Below are 20,456 nucleotides of genomic sequence, written 5' to 3'. Positions count from 1 at the left end.
CAAGCTCGGATTGACATAACTATTTGTAGTATTGCGCTTCTGAATTTGTATATACATACATAAACTATTTCTTTAAATTTATCGACAATATAATAATTAAAAAATTTAATATTATTTAGATTTTTTAATTTTTTCTCCAGGTGATTTAGATTTATCTCTAACTTTTACAACTTGGTATTTTTCAGCCATTGATTGTAACCAAACAGACGAATATAATAAAGAATTTATTTGTTCCAAAGCTTCTTTGGTACTGTCTTCAAACTCAATCTGAATATCATTATCAGAACTTAATTCTGTGCGAATGCCATTGAGTGCTCTAACCATAATGCTTGCTGTTGAATTGTCTTTTAAAATGGTAGTACCAAAGTTGGATAGAATCACTTCCATTATTCCAAGATCTAAATTTATCTTAAATAAATAGAAAAATAAAATTAATAATAATAATTATAATAATTAAAAAATAAAAATAATAAATTTACTTTTTTACTGATGCTGTCATTAAAATTATTTAGCCTTTTATGGATTTTTAAAGTGACAAGAAGTTTTGAATAAGCTTGAACTCTGCCAAAATCACCATAAATAGTGACAAAATAATTATCATAATCAAAGTCAGCAGTAATTTGATTGTTGGTTAATTCAAAACGAAACCAATTTTGTGGCTCGCGCTTTCTTCTTCGATCAAGATCACTACGGATTACTCTTAATCCGGGGAACATGCCAGGTGTATTGTAGATCATGAGTCTTATGACATTTTTAAATCGTTTGTGAATAGAACCGACTTTGCTGTCAACTTGAAATGGATTGAACCCAGACTGGCACATTTTTTGTCTAACGCTGCGTACCTGATAAATTTAATTGTAATGATTAATGATCTAATGATTGTAAATAAGATAAACCGAGAAGCTCAAGTATCATTAAGGATTTAAATTATAATATACTTGATAGTGAAGTCTCTTAGGTTGCATAGATTGGATTCCATTGTTATCTAGAGTCTCAATGGTTTTTTGATCGAGATTAGTTTCATTTTTTACTGAATTACGTGCCGCACAGTGATACGTCTTTTTTGTGGTATCTTGAACTTCAGTTATCTCAAATGAATCATAATCATCCGAGACGTCGGTTTGTATACTGGCGGAAGTCTTAGACGAGTCATTGTAATCTTCAGCTTCATTCTCCGTGCTAAATCCTAAAGTAATTTACATTCAAATCAATATAAATATATCTATATTATTATTATTATTATTATATATAATAATAAATGTTGGTACAGTGATTTTTGTTCAGGTCTTTCGAGTCATGATTACCATTGGACAAACACAAACACGACTACCATTGTCTTGTCGCTCGCAAGTGTACAGTCAATTCAAAGCTACGCAAGAATACGATAACAACAACTATTACAATGACGAAGAATAAGAATAAAAAAAAAAAGTTAAATTCAATGTCTGTAACAAAGACAACGGCAATGAGGAATAGAAGAAAGAGGATCAAGTCCAACTGTTGGGCTAGCTGGAGATGATGCAGAAACGCAAATTGTTAGGTCTTTAACAAGCAGCGCGTAGAAAAGTAGCTATTAAACCCCTCGTAAAGTCTTGGGATCTTTGCCGCAAATGTCCCTCGGGATCAGGATAACGTTGATTTGGTTGGATAATAAGACAGTTTTATCAATGCCAATGTACATTAATGCTGCATCGTTGGATGCCAGAGCTCCTCGAAGGCTCAATTCAGAATAAACAATCACGATTTAAATTCTTTAACTTGCTGTTGCTGGTCATAAAATATTTGTTCTTCATATGTCATCCATTTAAGATAAATCTTCAATAAATTATACATCATTATACCTACATAGTTACAACTACTGAATATAATAAATATTATTAATAAGTATAGCTATCTGTATATTTATATTTAAACTTGTACAATAAATCTTACGTATAATATTAATTAAAATTATTTTTATTTTTCATAATAAATTCCTTATTTCAGCTTAAACAACTACTTTGAATAAATATATATATATATATATATATATATATAAAGAGAGAGAGAGAGAGAGAGAGAAAGAAAAGAAAAAAAATATGACAAGAACGCGTAGTTCGTGCCGGAATGTAACTCTCCATGGAGATACATCCGTCAGGGAAGAAACACGAGGCGCGTGTATGCTGGAGGATTTTGCATTGGGATCGAGAATACGATCGGATAACTCGAACATTGCACTCGAGTACAAGTACTCTCCTCCCTGCTAGTGATGGCTGCTGCCACGCGAGACCATATATATTTATATATGTTCGTGCATATCACCACCGGATGAACTTCCTATTTTCATCTTCCTTGTAATAGTAGGGTTAAAAAATTAAATAAATATTAACCAACAATATAAATTTGCTTGTTTTATTGTTTGTTTTTACTTTTAATAATAGTATACAAGTTATAATAATAATAATAATATTATTAAATACTAGCAAAAGGATCCCAAAATCCTCGAGCTTTTACTGCTTCTAAATCATCATTGTCTTTATAAGCCTCATCATTTATCAATAGCTCAATATCAGTTGTATTTTTCAAATCATCGGGATCATCAAGTTGATCCTCAGCCAAACTATCCAATAATTTACCATCAACTTGAATTGCTGGATCCAATGCAATACGATATTGTGAAATAATTCTACCTCTTCCACGTTTTTTTTTCTTTAGCGATTGATCAATTGAATATATTAAGTTCATTTTGAAGGGATCACCTAAATAAAGATACTCCAAACTTATTCCATCTTTGTTTAATTTATTTTCTACTGCAGCGTTTTGCTGAATGTAATTAGACCAGCAGTTATTTTTTCTCGTACCGGGTACTTTTTTACAGGAAGTACTTGATGACATACTGTAACTGGATGAACGAACGGCATTTTCCAATTTAGCATATTTATTTGGTATCGTTGATTTTTGATAATTATTTATAAGATTATTTGCCCATGGATATCGTGATATATCATTTGAAATACCTTGTTCAACAATATTGTCAATTGTCGGTTGAAGTGGTTTCATTCTTCTGTACGAATGCATCACTGATTTTATTAATTTTTTTTCAGCATGAGTAACATCTTGTTGTTTATCAGCATGAATTGTTTTCAATATTATTTTTTTAGCTGACTCTCCAGCAGACTCTGTTTTATTAACAAAACTATCAAGACATTGTTGTAAATGTTTTTCATGCAACAATTTTGATATTTTTCCTGTTTTTTCTTTGTCATATTTTTCACGCAATTCATCCATACACTTAACATTTACAGCTTTTATTTCTTGAAGTTTTACGGCAGTTTCGTAAGGTGATTTTCTTATTTTTTTAAATTTAGATGATAAAAATTTACGCGATGGAACTTGTTGACGTCCGAGTACACTTTTAGTGATATGTAACAAATGAACAAGTAATAATTCATCATTATCCATAAATTCTGTTTCCAAAGTTACTCCTTGTTGTTGTAAAAAATGTTCTAAAATCAAAATATTTCCCATTATTTGCCGTAAGCAATTGTTGGCTTTAAAATCTGTTGGTCGATCTAACCATTCTTTAGTAAGTGTACATATTTGTATAAGACTTGGAGGATCTTTAAGTATTTTATGCAATCTCTCATTTTTATCTTTTATATCCGAAGAATTCCAAGCATTTATTTTCATTTTAGCATATGAAAATAGTTTAAATTTTTTCCATCGTTGAAAAATTCCTTGCTCTAAATATTTTTCAATAATTTCCCGAGCTGGATTTAATTTTTTGTAGCCTATAATAATTTGCTCAATATATTTAATTACCAAATTAAATTTTTTAAGCCAAAAAAGTTTTAAATTATTATTAGGAAATATTGCTAAATTTTTAAGGCATTCTGGAGGACTTTCAATCCCAGCCAAATCATAAGCTTCGAAAACCCACTTGAAACATGACATAAATTTGGGTTTCATTATTTCTAAACAATTATCAAAAATTTCAGATGAATTTTCATCATTTTCATCAGAATTTGATAAACTAACAGTTTTAATAATTCGATCTCTTGTTTGTGGATCAAAATGTTTGCAAAGTAAATAAAATGTATCACCAATGAGTATTTCGATTTTAGTTTTTGGTGGCCTTGAACATCCTTGCGTATTTTCTGCAAAACCAAATATACGTTCACCGAGTTCTGTACCAAATTCTTCTATTTTTTCTACCGAATTGTCAATTAATTCGGCTGACGTTGAGTAAACTAACAAGTAAATTTATTTATATACTTTTATAAAGTAAAAAATAAAAATAAAAAAAAAGAAGAAAAAGAAAAACTCACCAATGATGAATACAAAAAGTAAACGCATCTCAACGCAATCGTTGGCACATTCAAATTACAAGTTTAGTATCAAGTTAATCAAACCACCTGTAGTTATCTTTATAACTCCCGATTCGATGTGCAATTAAATAAATATTAATCATTGTGGATTAAAAACCGTTACATTTAAATAACACTGAGTAGACGATTGGATTTATTGGATTTATTACAAATTACAACTAACGAGAAATTTATAAATAAAATATGAATTAATCTTACCATTGGTGATAAGCCCCAATCCACAAAACAACAAGGCCAGTTTCATAATTCTGAAACAAGTTGTATAAATTATATTACTTTAAATAAAATATATATGTATATATACTATATACTATCGTGTTTGTAAAAGGTCGAGCCTCGGAAATTAGTTGGACCTCGCGGCCGCTGAACTAAGAATCAAAATTCACGGGTAGTAACATCGTCAAGGAGGTCTTTTATATTTTATTCAAATAAATCTGTTTTATCGTACGAGTTAATCCATCAGAAGAAATTGTATCTGTATAATAAACGGGTGCGCGTGTTTCACAAGATCAAAAGTTGTGGCGGTAGTTGTCGGGTCGGTCTAGTAACTCCATTTATCGGCCTCAGTTGATATTCAATTTTTATTTATTTTATTAAAAATTTAAAAATAACATAGAAAATTCAAAAATATCGTTAAAATTTTTCTAACAACTAAGTCTGATTGGCTGCAAGTAATAAAGTTAGTTTTTTTTTTTTTTTTTTTTTTTTTTTTTTTAAATGTCCATAAAATATCTTGTAATTTTTTAAGTTAATATTTTTTGTAAAATAATTATTACAAGTATCGGTTATAGATCGTTACGTGTCTTCGGCGGCAACTTCCATTAACGGATTCCAAACGAATCAGTACAAGTCCCCCGAGACTCTAACTCCACGGAAACGATATAATTAGTCGCCAATCAACCGTTTCTATACGTTTCAGATAAATATAAATAATGATAGATGGTTATTTTTTATTTTATATTAATTTACTGCGATGAAAATGGTGATAAAACTCTTGTGACTTGTCATTTTCCCACAGTCGTAACACAAACTATTTTCCTAAAAGGTTATTATTACAACTAATAATCCAGTTTACTATTATCAATTATAATTTATGTATTTATCTTTCTCTTACAGAGTTTTTATTGTTAAATTTATTTAATAATTATTTTGATAAAGCAGAATCTGTAAATAAAAGTGATAAAATATTTAATTAATTGAATTATAAATGAAGAAAGGAAGGATGGATCGTTAACGAGAGCATGAGAGGCAACAACAACAACAACAACAACAACAACTGCAGATATAATACTACTACTATTACTACTATCAATAATAATAATAAAAGTTCTCTCAACTTATGTTGGTTATTAATGTTATTATTCTTTAGAGATATTCTTGACTGTCTGGTTTCGACAGACAAGCCCGAGACACTTGGCTCGCTTCTCAGATTACTCAACCGCAACAGCGCTGAGGGATAATATCCTGACGCAAACCCACCTAACAATCTTTTCTTCTTATATTCTCTCGCCTCTTCTGTATACTCTGTACCACATATATATATACATTTACATATTTATCAGAATGCCATGGAGTGTACATTTAAAATAAGGATCCCTGGATAAGTATACAGTAGAAAAGACTCATTTTATAATATTTGCATAGAGCTATTACAATTGAAAACCATCAGCATCAGTATATAGTAAACTAAATTATTGCTCAGAAACATACAACAATATTTTTTATTATAAATAAAATATATGTATAATGCAATATGGAAGTTGAGGAGCCTGTGCTACAAATGGTGAACCACAGTTAACTTTTCTGCAGTGAAATAGATCGGAGAAAGTTTCTCTTTTCGATTGCGGGTGTACGATTACACGCATCATGACTTTTATAAAGGTTATTATAATAATAAATCCTAACAAAATACCTCTATTATTAATTACTGTTATTATTATTATTTTTTTTTTTTTCATTTTATATTAATTATTGACGGTTGTTAAAAAATATATAATGAAATTCTCATAAATATACCAAGTTGATGATGATGACGACGGCGACGACGATGATGATGATGATGATGTATAAAAGAGCTCCTGGGAAGTAGGAGAAAAAAGAGTTCACGCGTGATAGATATCGAATAAGAGAACACGCGGAATGTATAATATAACATGTAGTTGCTGCAGCTAACGCTACCTATGCTACCTACGCTACTCTTTGTTCTCCAATGATGACTGAAAAACACCAAGGTGATTTCTCAATTGTTAAATATACAATATAATAATAGTAATGGGATCGATATCGTTGAGATTATTTTGCATGCGAATAACAAATGTTTATTTTTATTTTTTCATTCGATTAAATGTACAAGATAAAATGCCTGATATGCGGCACACAACACGCTCCTAGAAAATTTAATTATTTTATTTATTTATTCGAAGCAGATGGAAAAAAAATATTTGTTTATGAATATTCAGAATTTTAAAAAAATAATAATAAGAAAAAGGAGTAACAGAAGCGCATGGTTGATTGCAACGTCGTGCTTTAAAACCGCGTGTTTGGCATACCAATCACACTAATACCGTTATTTCTTGGTGACTTTGGAAATATGAGGGCGGCGTTAAACAATAATAAATCTTAAAATTTACCTTCTCCTGGCAACTTTATATATAATCGATAATCACTAAAGTAAATCACAATCTGACCCTCGATTTTTAAAAAAAAGTCTTTAAAGAAAGTCCTTTATGCTTCGCGATACTTTTAAATTTTAATATCTTATCGAATTATCACCGTTCCGACATTCTCTTGTTAAGTGTTGCATTTATTATAACCTTATAATAATAATAGTTTATTTATTATATGCTTTCAACAGTATAAATATATATGTATATAAAAATTATTAGCAAAATGAATGAAACGTAAAGCAGATGAAAGATCTGAGATGGTGAAAGAGGGGCGCGGGATTTTTTTTAAAGCGGTCTTTAAACTATAAACATTATAAACGATTAAAAAAGTTATAGGCGGTAGATATAACGGTCTACTCGAAAGTCTTTATAGATAACTATAGATCAGGAGAATATAACACGTATTCTAAAAATATCCTGTCGTCTAACTTGACTTTTCATTACCAGCGATCCTCAACTATGATGATAATGATGACGATAGCAATGGTGTCTATTTGATTATGCAAATTATAAATCTTCAACAATCTCTACAATTTTTAACACTCCTATAAAGGCGAGTAAAGTTGTTATTCGAAAGCTTTAATTATAATATGTGTTTTCCAATAGGGTATAAAAAGGCGGGCTGGATGAACTTTTCGCCGACATAATTATCTATCCTATTGTGATGAGAAGCTTATGAAAACATCATTAAAGTTAAAACGTAAAAAATACTATGTATACGACTAACATCGATAACTACCTTCAACTATCGACATTAATCAAAATTTATATTTTCTTTATATTAATTCACAGAATACTAACTAATACAAATTTTATTTAAAATGAATATAATTTTTTAAATGATCAGATAATATTTATTCGCTGTTTACTTTTAAAATCCATCTATTTTCCTATAATGAGATTATCTATCCTTCCGAGTATATAAATATATATGTCATACAAAATCAGCAATAAAATAAATATTTTAAAATTCAATAAAAAATGACTGATTTTATTAGTGCCATTGTGTATAAAATTTATTTAAATAAATAATTATTATATAATTTGCTATTATAAAGATAATTAAATATCGAACTGGCAAATGCTAAGAAAAACATCATCAGTCTTATCATCAAACAAAATGTCATCGTTCATCATTTATAAATTACATTATTTATTAGACGAGTTTATCATCAATCATCATTCATTATATAAAAACTGATAATGATAACGCACTATTATAATTGTAAAACAAAGATATTATTCGCATTTGAATATTTAACTATATACACCTATATTAATCAATAGCATAATAAAATAATAAACATGATCATTATTATTTTAATAGTCTTATCGATAAATTGACAACAAATATATATATTTAGCATATGACGTAAAACGTAAATTAATAGACAATTAGTCCTCAGATTAGATAAAAATTTTGACGTCAAAAGATATGTTAAATTAAAAATTTTTTTTTTACATTTCTCTACGTCACCGGCTAACAAAATATTTGTCTTTAAAAAAATAAAAAAAAAATAAACAATAACAATAATAGTAAATATATGATAAAATCGGGGATTTCCTCTTTTTTATGAAAGAATAACACGGCATAGTAAAATTTAATGATCCAATATTTGATTGCATAATAAAAAATAACAAAACTGAGCTCTAATTTATCGTCTGAAAAGAATTTTTATGTATATTAATATCTTTTCTATTGATAATTATTTATTAACTTTAATAATTTTTCCTTGATTTTTTTATTTTGTTTATTATAAACAGATATGTATGATATATTAAATATTATTTTATTAATGTATATAATATGAATAAGAGCAAGCACGACTGCGTCGTGGGAGTTATGCAATCTTTTTCTTGACGATATATAAACGACAAATACAAACCGAACTAGGCGGAGAGACCAAGACGTCCAGAAAATATATATATTTAATATTTAATATATAATACAGCTGGTTTATTAACCATTTGGTTTAACTCGACTCGGGCATTCAAGAGAACATTATTTCACGCTTTACGAGTTTACCAATAATTTAAAACGTATATCTGTTATGTTTTGTCATATACTTTTCTATTGTTATTATATGTACAGTATTCATTATTTTTTTTTATATTATAATAAATTTTATTTTTATTCATTTTTATGTCATGTGATGACATTTGTCTTTACTCTATAATTTATATATGTTAAACTTTAATGAATTAATGAATGAGTAAATAAAATATACACATCAATTGTAAATGTGTATTTAATCTAAAACGTAAATAATAGGATCGTCAATAGTGTAATATGAGTACAATGAGTTTAAAAATAGAGCTCAAGTGTATAAACGATGATAAATTTTGTATATAAGAAATATAAATAAAATAAACAAGAGCGTGTTTTCGCACTTAAACCAAGTGCTAGCCCCCATCTGAGTGAGATAAAATAATAGCTTCCGACCATTCTCCGCTTTCACATTTTATCCAGGCCATCGAGAAATAAATATATATATATATATATATATATATATATATATATATATATATATATATTGATAGACGATCTAACGAGGCATTTCCCTTTAGGAAATGCCGCCACAAGCATTATACATACTACTGCTTCTGCTTTTGCTCTCCAAGGGAGAAATTAATGATATAATATCGTATATATATATATACATATAACTAGACAAAAGATAAACTTTTACTCGTTTTATTTTTATTTATTTCCTGTAAAAGCTTATATTATAATATTATATATACCTTGAGTATGTTATCTCCCATGTCCTAGAATAAAAGACAGTGACAAGATGACAGCATTGAAAGATGTAAATCGTGTGAGTTGATTTCACGCAGTGGCATTTAGGAAATGCAAATTTACTGTACTGTGTGACATTTAGAAAATATTATAGAAAAAAAACACCAACTCATCAACGGGATCATCTTATTAATCTTGTGAATCTTGTGATCAGTGCAATATAATATAATCTTAAAGAACAATCAGCTGTCATCTGTCAGTTAACTTTTTTTTTATTTTTTTTATTAGCCTTTAAACCCGATAACGATTTGGTGAGATAAAAAATAAGAATATCAATAATCCAGTAACTAAACGAATTAAATAACGTGATAAATCTTGGATAACTGGTTGGGTGCATAACTCTTATGTGCATTTTTATTTATTAACGAAAAAATTTAACATTAAGTGGGCAACACTTGATTATTTACAGCTACTGTATTTTTTATTTATTTTTCTTTTCTTCATTCCGTATCTGTAATTTAATACGCAATCCGTTCATTTCATTTTTAAAGTTATAAATTTTTTTTTACTTATTTACGTGACAATATTAAGGCGTGGTGACAAATAACTGTTGTACGCTCACGTTATCACCTAGTTTATGATATGTTATCATAGGTAGACATAAAAATATAAAAACGTTTAAAATAAATTGTAATATATATGCCCTCAAGACATTAATTAATTTTGTTCAATTTAAAAAAAAAAAAATAATCTTATAAATTAATGGAGGATATAAAATATTTCTCCAAAGTGTACGTTTAATGTATAGTAAATTAATTACGTATTGTATAGAAAGTAATATTTATAGTAATTTCCATGTATAATAAAATACAAGATTAGACATAAACCTGTAATGAATTTGAACATTAATCAAGACACTATTGAATAATAGGAATATCGATTATGCATTTAAATTAATTGAACATTCGTCTCGCGACCTTCGTAAGAATCTAGGTATGTAGGCGATAGAAATTTTATTCTATTCTCATGAATTCGATGACTCACTGACGCACAACTAATAAATACCATTTCTTAATACAGATTACAATTAACGAATATTTAAAATAAAAGTTATTGTGTTAAACCAATAGAAAATAGTTAATAATTAGAGTAAACAAAATATATAAGAAAATCATCATCAGACACTATATTCACATATTCAAATTTTACTTTTACTATTCACTTTCTCTTTGAAAAATATAACTTGACTTTTATTGTATAAACTATCGTGTACTTCTCTATTGTATCGAGTCATCATGACAACAAAATACAATTGATAAGCTATATAATAATTGCATTGTTTTTTTTTTTTTTTTTTTTTTTTTCTCCTATTAAACTCGTATACTTACAAAAGATAATTGTCATGTAGTGAATAGTATCATAAGGAAAATCTCGAGTAACAAAACATTAAATTATTAAAGCTTGTGTATGTTAATATTTTTATTATTATGTAAACTTTATATTAGTGGTTGTTTAACCGATAATTAATCCATTTCAAAGTCAAGGGGCCATCATATTACTTGGAGTTCTTGTCGTAGATACGATAAAACTACAGAAAAAAAAAATAAAAAATAAATACACATAATTATATATAATTGTCAAGCTATTTTGTTTTGCGAAAAATTACTTTTAATTTTTTTTTTTTTTTTTTGTTATTATTTTAATTAATTTATTATGTACTGAAAAAGTAAGTTTTTTTTTTTATTTTAATTTGTATACTGGGAGGTATCAATTTTTTAGTCTTTAACAAACTTCGAAATCACACCAGTTTTATTGAACTAAGTCGGCAATAATATCGCTCGCGAATACGATAAACTTTTATACATGCCATATATCATTTATACATATATATATAAAGCAAAACATGATGGATACATATTTTAGCTGATAGTAAATAATTTAAGTTTTAAATATTTGGTTATAAACGAGTATAAATTTAACAAAAATTGATCGATCGAGATTTAGATCTGGTTAATCGGCTATATAATTGAGATAAGATAAAAAAATATGTGTATATATTGCTGTATGTATGATTAGAGTAGATCAGAGAGTAATTGATAGAGGGCTAAAATTATGGTTTAGCTTTAACTCTTGATCACGATACAACTGCAACGTTTCTCTTTAAAAATACTTTTCCCAGTGAATGATATGTTACCTAACACTGGTCAACACACAATTTTTTTATAAGTTTATAGGCCACGTGTTTGGTTTACCGCTTGTGCTATTATTATATTACACCGAATACACTATTATATCATAGAACATTAGTTGTCATGTACTTATATTTATTAATAAGTAAATAAATGTATAGACTATAAAAGACCTTATATCATATATATGACACCTGCGTCAATAATTATAACTTATAACTAATATTCCCATAAGCATCAGTTGAGTTTATTTGCACCATTACCACATATATATATATGTATATATATATAAGTATTGTTTATATTTAAATATTAATTTAAATTGTAAAAATACTATAATAAATATAAATTTACGAATTTGCAGACATATTTAAAGAAATAAAAAAAATTGAAAACAAAGTGTGTGCACAGGTGATTAAAAAAAAAATATACAGACGAAAAAAATATATAATTATATTCAATAAATACTTGCGTATTTAATTAAAAACCACTTGACAACTGAATAATATGTTGAGATTATAAAATCACTTATATATACATACATATATGGATTAATTAATTATATTTCTTTACACAAAATCTGCAAATTTTTAAAAATAAACGAGACAATAAAACCAATTGTATAAATATTCCGGCATATAATAAAATATAATTTGATATTTATGCAACATTTACTCAATGACTTGAGTATTCAAAAGTTTCAATGCGACTTTTTTTTTTTTTTTCTTATTTTTATTCTTAAAAATATTCTCTATAATAGATGAAGCTTTTTAAAAAATTAAAATTAATACACAAAAGGAAATAATTTTTAGACACAATGCAATAATAGTTTAAGAAAATTATTACGATCATAATCAGTGTATTATGGGTAAGACCCGGATATATTCTGAACGTATAACTCCGTATTGTCAGAGTCGAGTTTCACCGTTAATGACGGTTGCTATGAAGAGTAGTATTATATATTTATATCCTAGATGCATATGTAGACTATAAGCTATTCATCCTTTTGATGGTGAAACTGAAAAATCATTAGTTATAGAGTCCAAGTCTTTGGTCCTTACAGACTCTATCAAATAAGAGATTATTTAAAATATATTAAAATTAACAAGTGCCACCATTACTTACTAACTTACTATTTACATTATCATATATTTTATACATAGATAAGTATGTAGTATTCACGCATTATACTATATACATTCTTTATCTCAAGATCAAGACCAAGAGTCGAAATATATATAAATTTATAAGACAATTAACAGGTTTATAATCTAGTCTCCACTTTAAATAACTACCAAGTGAGCTGAGAGAAATTTTAAGTACATTTGCTAGCAGTAGTTTTCACGGTATCTCATTTATTTATTTATTTATTTATTTATTTATTCATTTATTCATTTATTTGTAATATATGTTTCCTCGTAACGCACTTTCTAGCTTTACACTATTTTATTCGCTAGTTATACTTACAAGTATTTTTGCATGACAATGTTGATGTTTGTGTGTCTGTGTGTGTGTGTGCGAGTGTGTATTGAACATTGAGCAAACGAGAGACAACTGAGCAAGGTCGTGATCACTCGGAAAAAGATTCTCGTCATCTATCACACGACATCTCCTCCATAGAATTCTACGAGTTGTTGTTGTTGTTGTTGCTGTTGTCGTTGCAGCTCAACTCGTTTTCTTCGATTGGGTTAGATTCTCTGGGAACTTTAAATTATCCGGTTTTATTGATGTTGATTGGAATACATATATCTTACCGATAAATTACAATACTCAGTTTATTAATTTATTTAGTAAAACATACTTTTAGTAATTAAATGATGCACATATATAATACATATAATTTTAAGTGATTGTGAGATATTTTTATTTTTATTTTTCGCGTGCTACTATACCTTAAATCCTACTAATTCGTATTGAATTAAAAATTGCTAAAAATTTTTTTAACGACAGTACATTGACCTGAAGTGATACGATGTTTAACCGAGCATAAATTCACTCGTGAATAAATTTAAAATCTTAACGTACTGTCGCCTCGAGTGATGCAGATAACAATAAAAAAAATGTTAACTTTAAATTAATTAGATAAATGTCTCTTTTATGTTACATTTAATATAATTTTTTTTTTTTTTTTTTTTTGTCTGCTCAGTAAATTTGCTGAGAATTCCGGAAACGATGCGCTTTCGCCCAGAGGGAAAGTCAAGTCCGTGCTGCAATTTTTAACGAGCTCTTTGTAGAAAAAAAAAATAAAAAAAAAAAAATAAAGAAAATACAGTTTAAATGAATAAAAAAAAAAAAAAAAAAAAAAAAAGAAAAAGAAAAAAAAACAATTCAATCGAAATTGGAATCTAGAACGAGCGATTGCTCTTGGGTATTTCTCACAGCACCGAGTTCATTATAATATAGATATAGATATAAATATATTAAGTATTTGAATGGTTGTGTGTGCATGAGCTTGTAGTATTTAATGGGAAAAGCAATTTAGATGAAAGCGCTCGATGAAGGATGAAGGATGAAAATAAAAGTGCTTCCGCGTTCAGGAAGCGTGAAACGACAGCAGCAGTATGGAGTATATCTATATATCTAAATCAGTTTTATACATCAAGCTAAATCTGAGCTACTTTCTCCGCTTTTGTCTTTTTATTTTAAAAATTTTGTTTGATTTCTTTGCACTCGTGAACTTGTAACTCTCTTCGGAATTTGTAAACTCTCTCTTGTTTTATGTTATTTTTATTTTAATTTGGTCGTCGGCCACAAAACCAACATGCTGTACATACATTTATATAAACGTTCTCTTATCCATCAGGAATCGTATTAAAAAAATAATCTAAAAGATTTATCGTTTCTTTTATTATTGACATTAAAGGTGAAATCGTTTTTTGACATAGTAATATAGCTAATTTTATGTGTCACTTTTTAAAATTCTTCGTTTATTCAACACACATACACAAGATATAATAATTAATTTTATTTTTTAATTGATAAAAAAATATATACAAAACGTCCATTAAGGTACAACAACCAAGTATAAATCATAAAAATGTGATTTAAAATTTCTAATGAGCATTATGGTTCAAGTTAATTGATAATTAATGACTGTGATAAAATGATTAAATTAAAAAAATAAAATAGATAATGAAAACAACAAGAGCGGACGATAAACTATAGTAATATTAAATTGACAGGTACGAGAGGGTGAAGACTGGAACTAAATTACGCAAGGCCGAGTAGTCACCTTGGCAAGTCCGTGGTTTCTCCCTCTCTGTTTTCTTTCTCTCTTTTACAGCACACTGGGTCTTTATAAAATACGTGGTTGCCTGGTACTGAGATATAGCGGAACTGTTGTTTTACAGTTATGGCTGGTTGATCAAGATATAGAGCTATCTTGCTATCTTGCTCTTGATTGCATACTACTCTGGTATTGCAGCTGATGTTGCTGATGCTGGCGATGCTGCCGAGGATGTCGATATTAAAACTCCAAGAGACTGACTACTTAATAATACTTGGATCGGTTCATCTTCGTGTTCCAGATATAAACTTTATGCCATAGACTATGACTACCATCACCAGCAACTTATAAGACACTTTCAAGCTTAATCACCACTCAATATACATATATACATATATACATATATACATATAAAATAGTGATGAAATACTTGTACTTGTATGTCTGAGTGTGAATACTTTTTCTAAGCTATTTGAGCTATTTATTCTCTCTCGACTCAGTGTATAGACTATCGATTTTTGCACGCGCCTTTCGACTTATAATCTCTACACTACATATATATATATATATATATTAAATTTAACCCGTTACTTTCAGCTACAACACACAAGACGTGATAGTGGGTTAATTAAAGTCACTATCGGTGCATACGGAAGAGAATAACTAATAACGATCAAAATAATATACTACTTGCTGGTAGCATAGCTGCAACTCCAACTACAACTGCAACTGCAATAACTCCTAACTAATACCTGATACCTGATAAATGATAACTGATAACTGATAACTAATACTACTAGCACTACTCGGTGTTTAATATAATAGTATAGTTACTATATATCAATTCTCTTATCGTGTCACTATTTGTCCGATCCCAGCGATTAATATTTTTATCTTTATATATATATATATATATATATATATATATATATGTAACCCATTTGAAAGAGTGATTGCATTACTTATAGAAAATAAATTTAAATCCTATGTAATACTTGCTTTTTAAATAAACTTCCATTTATTAATATAAAAATAATAATTAAATACCAGTACAAAAGTAAATATATAGGCTGTAGTCGGTGGCATATAGAATTTAAATATATAATAATAATGTACAAATTCACAGCGGGAATTTCATTTTTAGTCAGACGTCAATACTTGATTACTATTATTATTGTTATTTTGTAATCTCTGGATGTGATTGTTTATAGCCGGTTGTTATTCCTATTTAAATTTACAAGGGATGAGAAATCACACAATCCATAAATTTGAATATTACATTTCTTTTTTTTTTTTTTTTTTTTTTTAAACGTGACAATGAGTCTCGATGATTTGATACTATTTTAACAGCCCAAGGTGATTGGGTCAATAAAACTTTTTACTATCGTTAATAAATTTTTAATAGCTTTTATGATATTGTTAATTAAATGGTTTAATTTTTTCAATGGTTATTTTGATTTATTTTTTACAGATTCAAGGTTTGAAAAACGATTCAGCGGAAGTTGTGTTCTAAAGCCAGATTGAAAAAGGTCAAGCCAAATAACGGCTTGGCTTTTAGTTTTTTTTTTCTTTTTTATATATATATATATATATATAATAAACATCTATTTGATGTTGAGAAAAGAAATGCAGAGGCATCCGGTGGTTAACTCAACGGAATTTCGAGCCGACTGAGAAATTAAAAAATTAAAAAAAAAACCCCAGCAAAGTGAAGACTGTGCACAGCGGTATACATATTTTATCGAATTCGATAAGACAACTGGATCCGTTGGTTGCTATAAATCCAACAACAACAGCAACAAACAACTCTTAGGAGTGTTATTTCGAAAGAGTAAAACCGTGAGAGCAGTATACTTAGAGTTTGCCCCACGTTTGAGGGCGAGAGAAAGAGTTAAAATAAGTAAAGGCATTAGGTATAAATGAGTGAATAAGTGACTGAGTGAGTGAGTGAATAACAAATAGAGATAGATAGATAGAGAAAGAAAAAGATATAAAAGTAACCTTACTGCGCGAGAGTACTCCGTTATTTCGCTTTTACCCACTTGCGATCGTTTGTCCGACGTGCAAGTTGAGGCCGTGACGCATGAGCTCTGTACACTAATATAAAATATAATAATACGTATACACACAACTATCCATCGAAATTCAATTACAAAACCTTTTTTCTCGATCAACAGCAACACAGGCCAAGAGACCGAAGAGAGACCGAAGAGATACCGGAGAGAGCCCGCGATACCGATTAAAATAAAAAAACCTTTTACCTGTCAGTAATTGAATGAGAATGACATTGGAGAAAGCATTTCAATTTTTTTATTTTTTTTTTTTTTTCTGTTTTTTTAGTACTCATATAAATGTTGAATTACAATTTTAGATAGTAAAAAAAAAAACTATAAATAAATAAATAATGATAATGTAAATAAAATAAATTGGGCGAGATGATGGTTAGTATAATGTAATGCAAATTTCATCGAATCTTAATGACCTCAATACATATTTGGTGATTTTATAGACTTAATTTTGTATATGCCCTCGCTCCATTAATTCGATCAAGGATTGGCAACTTAAATTAATATATTGGATATAGTTGTAGTAGTATTAGTGGTAGTAATGATGGAAAAAAGAGAAAAAGTATCATCAGGTGCACGTCACGATCACCATCAAATATAATCACTTCAATATTGTTATGTGTTTTTCGTGTGGTTGTACAATATAATAATGTAACAAATAATGTGTGTATGCATACATGTAAGAATAAGGGAGAGAGGAATAAAATAACAAGAAATTAACCGATTTTTTCATTTTTAACCCATTAATATATTTATACTATCTTACAATGATGATACTTTCTGCCGTTTTATTTATATATGTGCGTGAAGAATACCCGGTGGGATATATAGTCTTTATTCTTGTCTACCCATCTAAGCATCAGCATTTCCACATGAGTCACCGCTAGTATATTATCTAGCGGTAGTAAACTGGCTGACTCTGGTTAACAACGTAAACACACCGGTGCTTACTGGGATTAATGCAAAAAAAAAAAAAAAAAAAAAAAAAAAAAAAAAAAATCACCGAAATTTAAAGTAGTTTTTTTTGTTTTTTATTTCAATCAATAACGAGTGTAATGGTTGGACTTTAATCGATGAGAAAGAATTGAAAAAATGATGAGGAAAATAAAGAACAAAGTAGACCTGCCCCTGCCTTGGGCACAATTTCACTTTGATCCGAATTCAGGTCGAATAAAAGGAAAATAAAAGTATTATATATGTTGTAGTGTACTTAACAGTGGGCAAACAAGAACCATAAGAATGTTAATGCTATCACGATCACCCAAATATATATATGTATATATAGAAAATACGAAATACGATATCAATTGAATAAATTCCATTTATCGGTCATTATTATTATTATTATTGCGTCAAACGACTTTTTAAATTTTTTTCTATGAAATTTTTCCACATTGTAATATCACAAGTTATAATAAGAGCAGATATATATTTTAAAACTGGACATTGATTTAAAGCTCTAATTTTATTTTCTCATTTTTCGATAGTTGTATTAACTGACATATTGACATTTGACATTTCCATGGCATTTCATTATTATAATATGTATAAATAAATATATATCCCTGCAAGCGATTCAGTCATTTGTAGATTCTATCCATATTCATCTTTACTTAGTGAGTAGTTGTAGTGCCACTAAAGTTTTATCTTTAACTTAAAGACAAGAGCAAGACTCAAGAGACATACTAATGACCGATTAGCGCAATGACAAAACAACGATAAAATATAAATGTTACTTTGAATGTTGTTAATTATAAATTAATATATAATTTATTAATTTTTAGGTTTATATTAAGAGTAACATAAATTATTAAGACAAGGAAAATTACTGTCAAGATATGCACACACTTGTTGGATTAAATTCAAACTGGAGTGATATCCGGAGTGAGAGGAAGAACCAGGCTACGAAAGACAAAAAAGATAAGAAAGACAAGAAAGACAAGAAAATAACCTGTTATAAAAGTTGTAATATTCATAAGCTCAACGAAGCGTGGGGTCTATTGCTCTTTTTTTAGACCAATAATAATTATTATAATTTCAGTCACTATTTTCTAATTATAAAAAATAAATAATGGATAATATAAACAGATTTAATGGTAAATAATAATTTTTTACTACACTCATTAACATATCAAATGTGAGACAGATTGTGTTTAATTAAAATAACTAAAATTATAGAGCATAAAGTGTATAATGTGCCGATAAGAGTATATGGTAACAAAAAAAAATATCTATATATATATATATATATATGTATAAATGTGTAATGACATATTTCAAGATTAACCACCAGAGAAACGATCTGATTAAATGATTATACGGTAATATTAATAAATTAGTTGATTTATTAAACTACCACAAAGTAGATTAACACATGGAGGCAATATTTTCCGTCGTTTGTGAAACCGGTTGAATCACTTCAGGTGATACCAACTTATATATGTATAAAATAATGTACTGACAGTGGAATATGTAAAAATTGTATTTAGCTTACATTATATGCCCGAGGTGTACTTATCGCTGCACCGTTAGCACCGCTCCAATACCTCCATATACCCTGTTTCCGTTTATAAAAAACAAAAGTATTATATGCACACATGTATCAACCTGATCAACCTGATCAACCTGATCAACCTCTCTCTCTCTCTGCTATAAACCTGCTTACTAATTTTTTATATTTTATTTTTATCGATATCAAATTTCCATTTAAATATTATAATATTTAATAAAGATTAATTGCAATAAGTATTATTGCGTATTAAATTTCACTAGGGCGATTGCAATAGCGGCAATACCGGCAATAATACCAACAGTAAGTCGTCGGGGTCACTTTGCTTGGATCTTTTAATCGTACAGAGCGAATGGTTCCACTATTATATTATACCATACCACACTCTCAGTTAAGTTGTTAAGTAGTAACTACATATATAAAAGTATACATACTAATACTATAATAATAGTACAAGTAATGCCGGAACATGAACGGCCTTGCCGAGGAAACCTGAGAGTAGTACTAGTTTCACCACACCCTGATCTCAACATTCTTCCTCTTCTATTCACTATATATATATATATTCAGATACTATTGTCTTATTATTATTATTATTACTACTTATGTCCACTTTTAATAATAATAATTTTAATAATCAAAGAATTTAAAAAAGTGTTTAAAAATGGATGGTCTGGTGGTGAGTACGGACAA

The 20,456-nt window shown here is 28.3% G+C and overlaps 1 protein-coding gene across 1 annotated transcript in view; it reads right to left on the bottom strand.

Moving 5' to 3' along the window:
* Window positions 1–636: 636 nt before the first annotated feature.
* The window catches only part of LOC103570838 (uncharacterized), a 30,629-nt gene continuing 10,809 nt past the window's right edge, over window positions 637–20,456 (bottom strand). The window contains exons 2-5 of the mRNA XM_053739586.1: window positions 4,566–4,615; window positions 939–1,186; window positions 692–842; window positions 637–659 (exon numbers count right to left, since the gene is read on the bottom strand). Of these exons, the coding sequence (XP_053595561.1) occupies window positions 637–659; window positions 692–842; window positions 939–1,186; window positions 4,566–4,611 (468 nt within the window). The 5' untranslated portion in view covers window positions 4,612–4,615. The remainder of the gene's footprint in view (window positions 660–691; window positions 843–938; window positions 1,187–4,565; window positions 4,616–20,456) is intronic.

This window comes from Microplitis demolitor, chromosome 5 (genome assembly GCF_026212275.2).
Source record: "Microplitis demolitor isolate Queensland-Clemson2020A chromosome 5, iyMicDemo2.1a, whole genome shotgun sequence".
NCBI lineage: Eukaryota > Metazoa > Arthropoda > Insecta > Hymenoptera > Braconidae > Microplitis > Microplitis demolitor.
The sequence above is the reverse complement of the archived record's forward strand: the minus strand, read 5'-3'. Positions and strand labels throughout refer to the sequence as shown.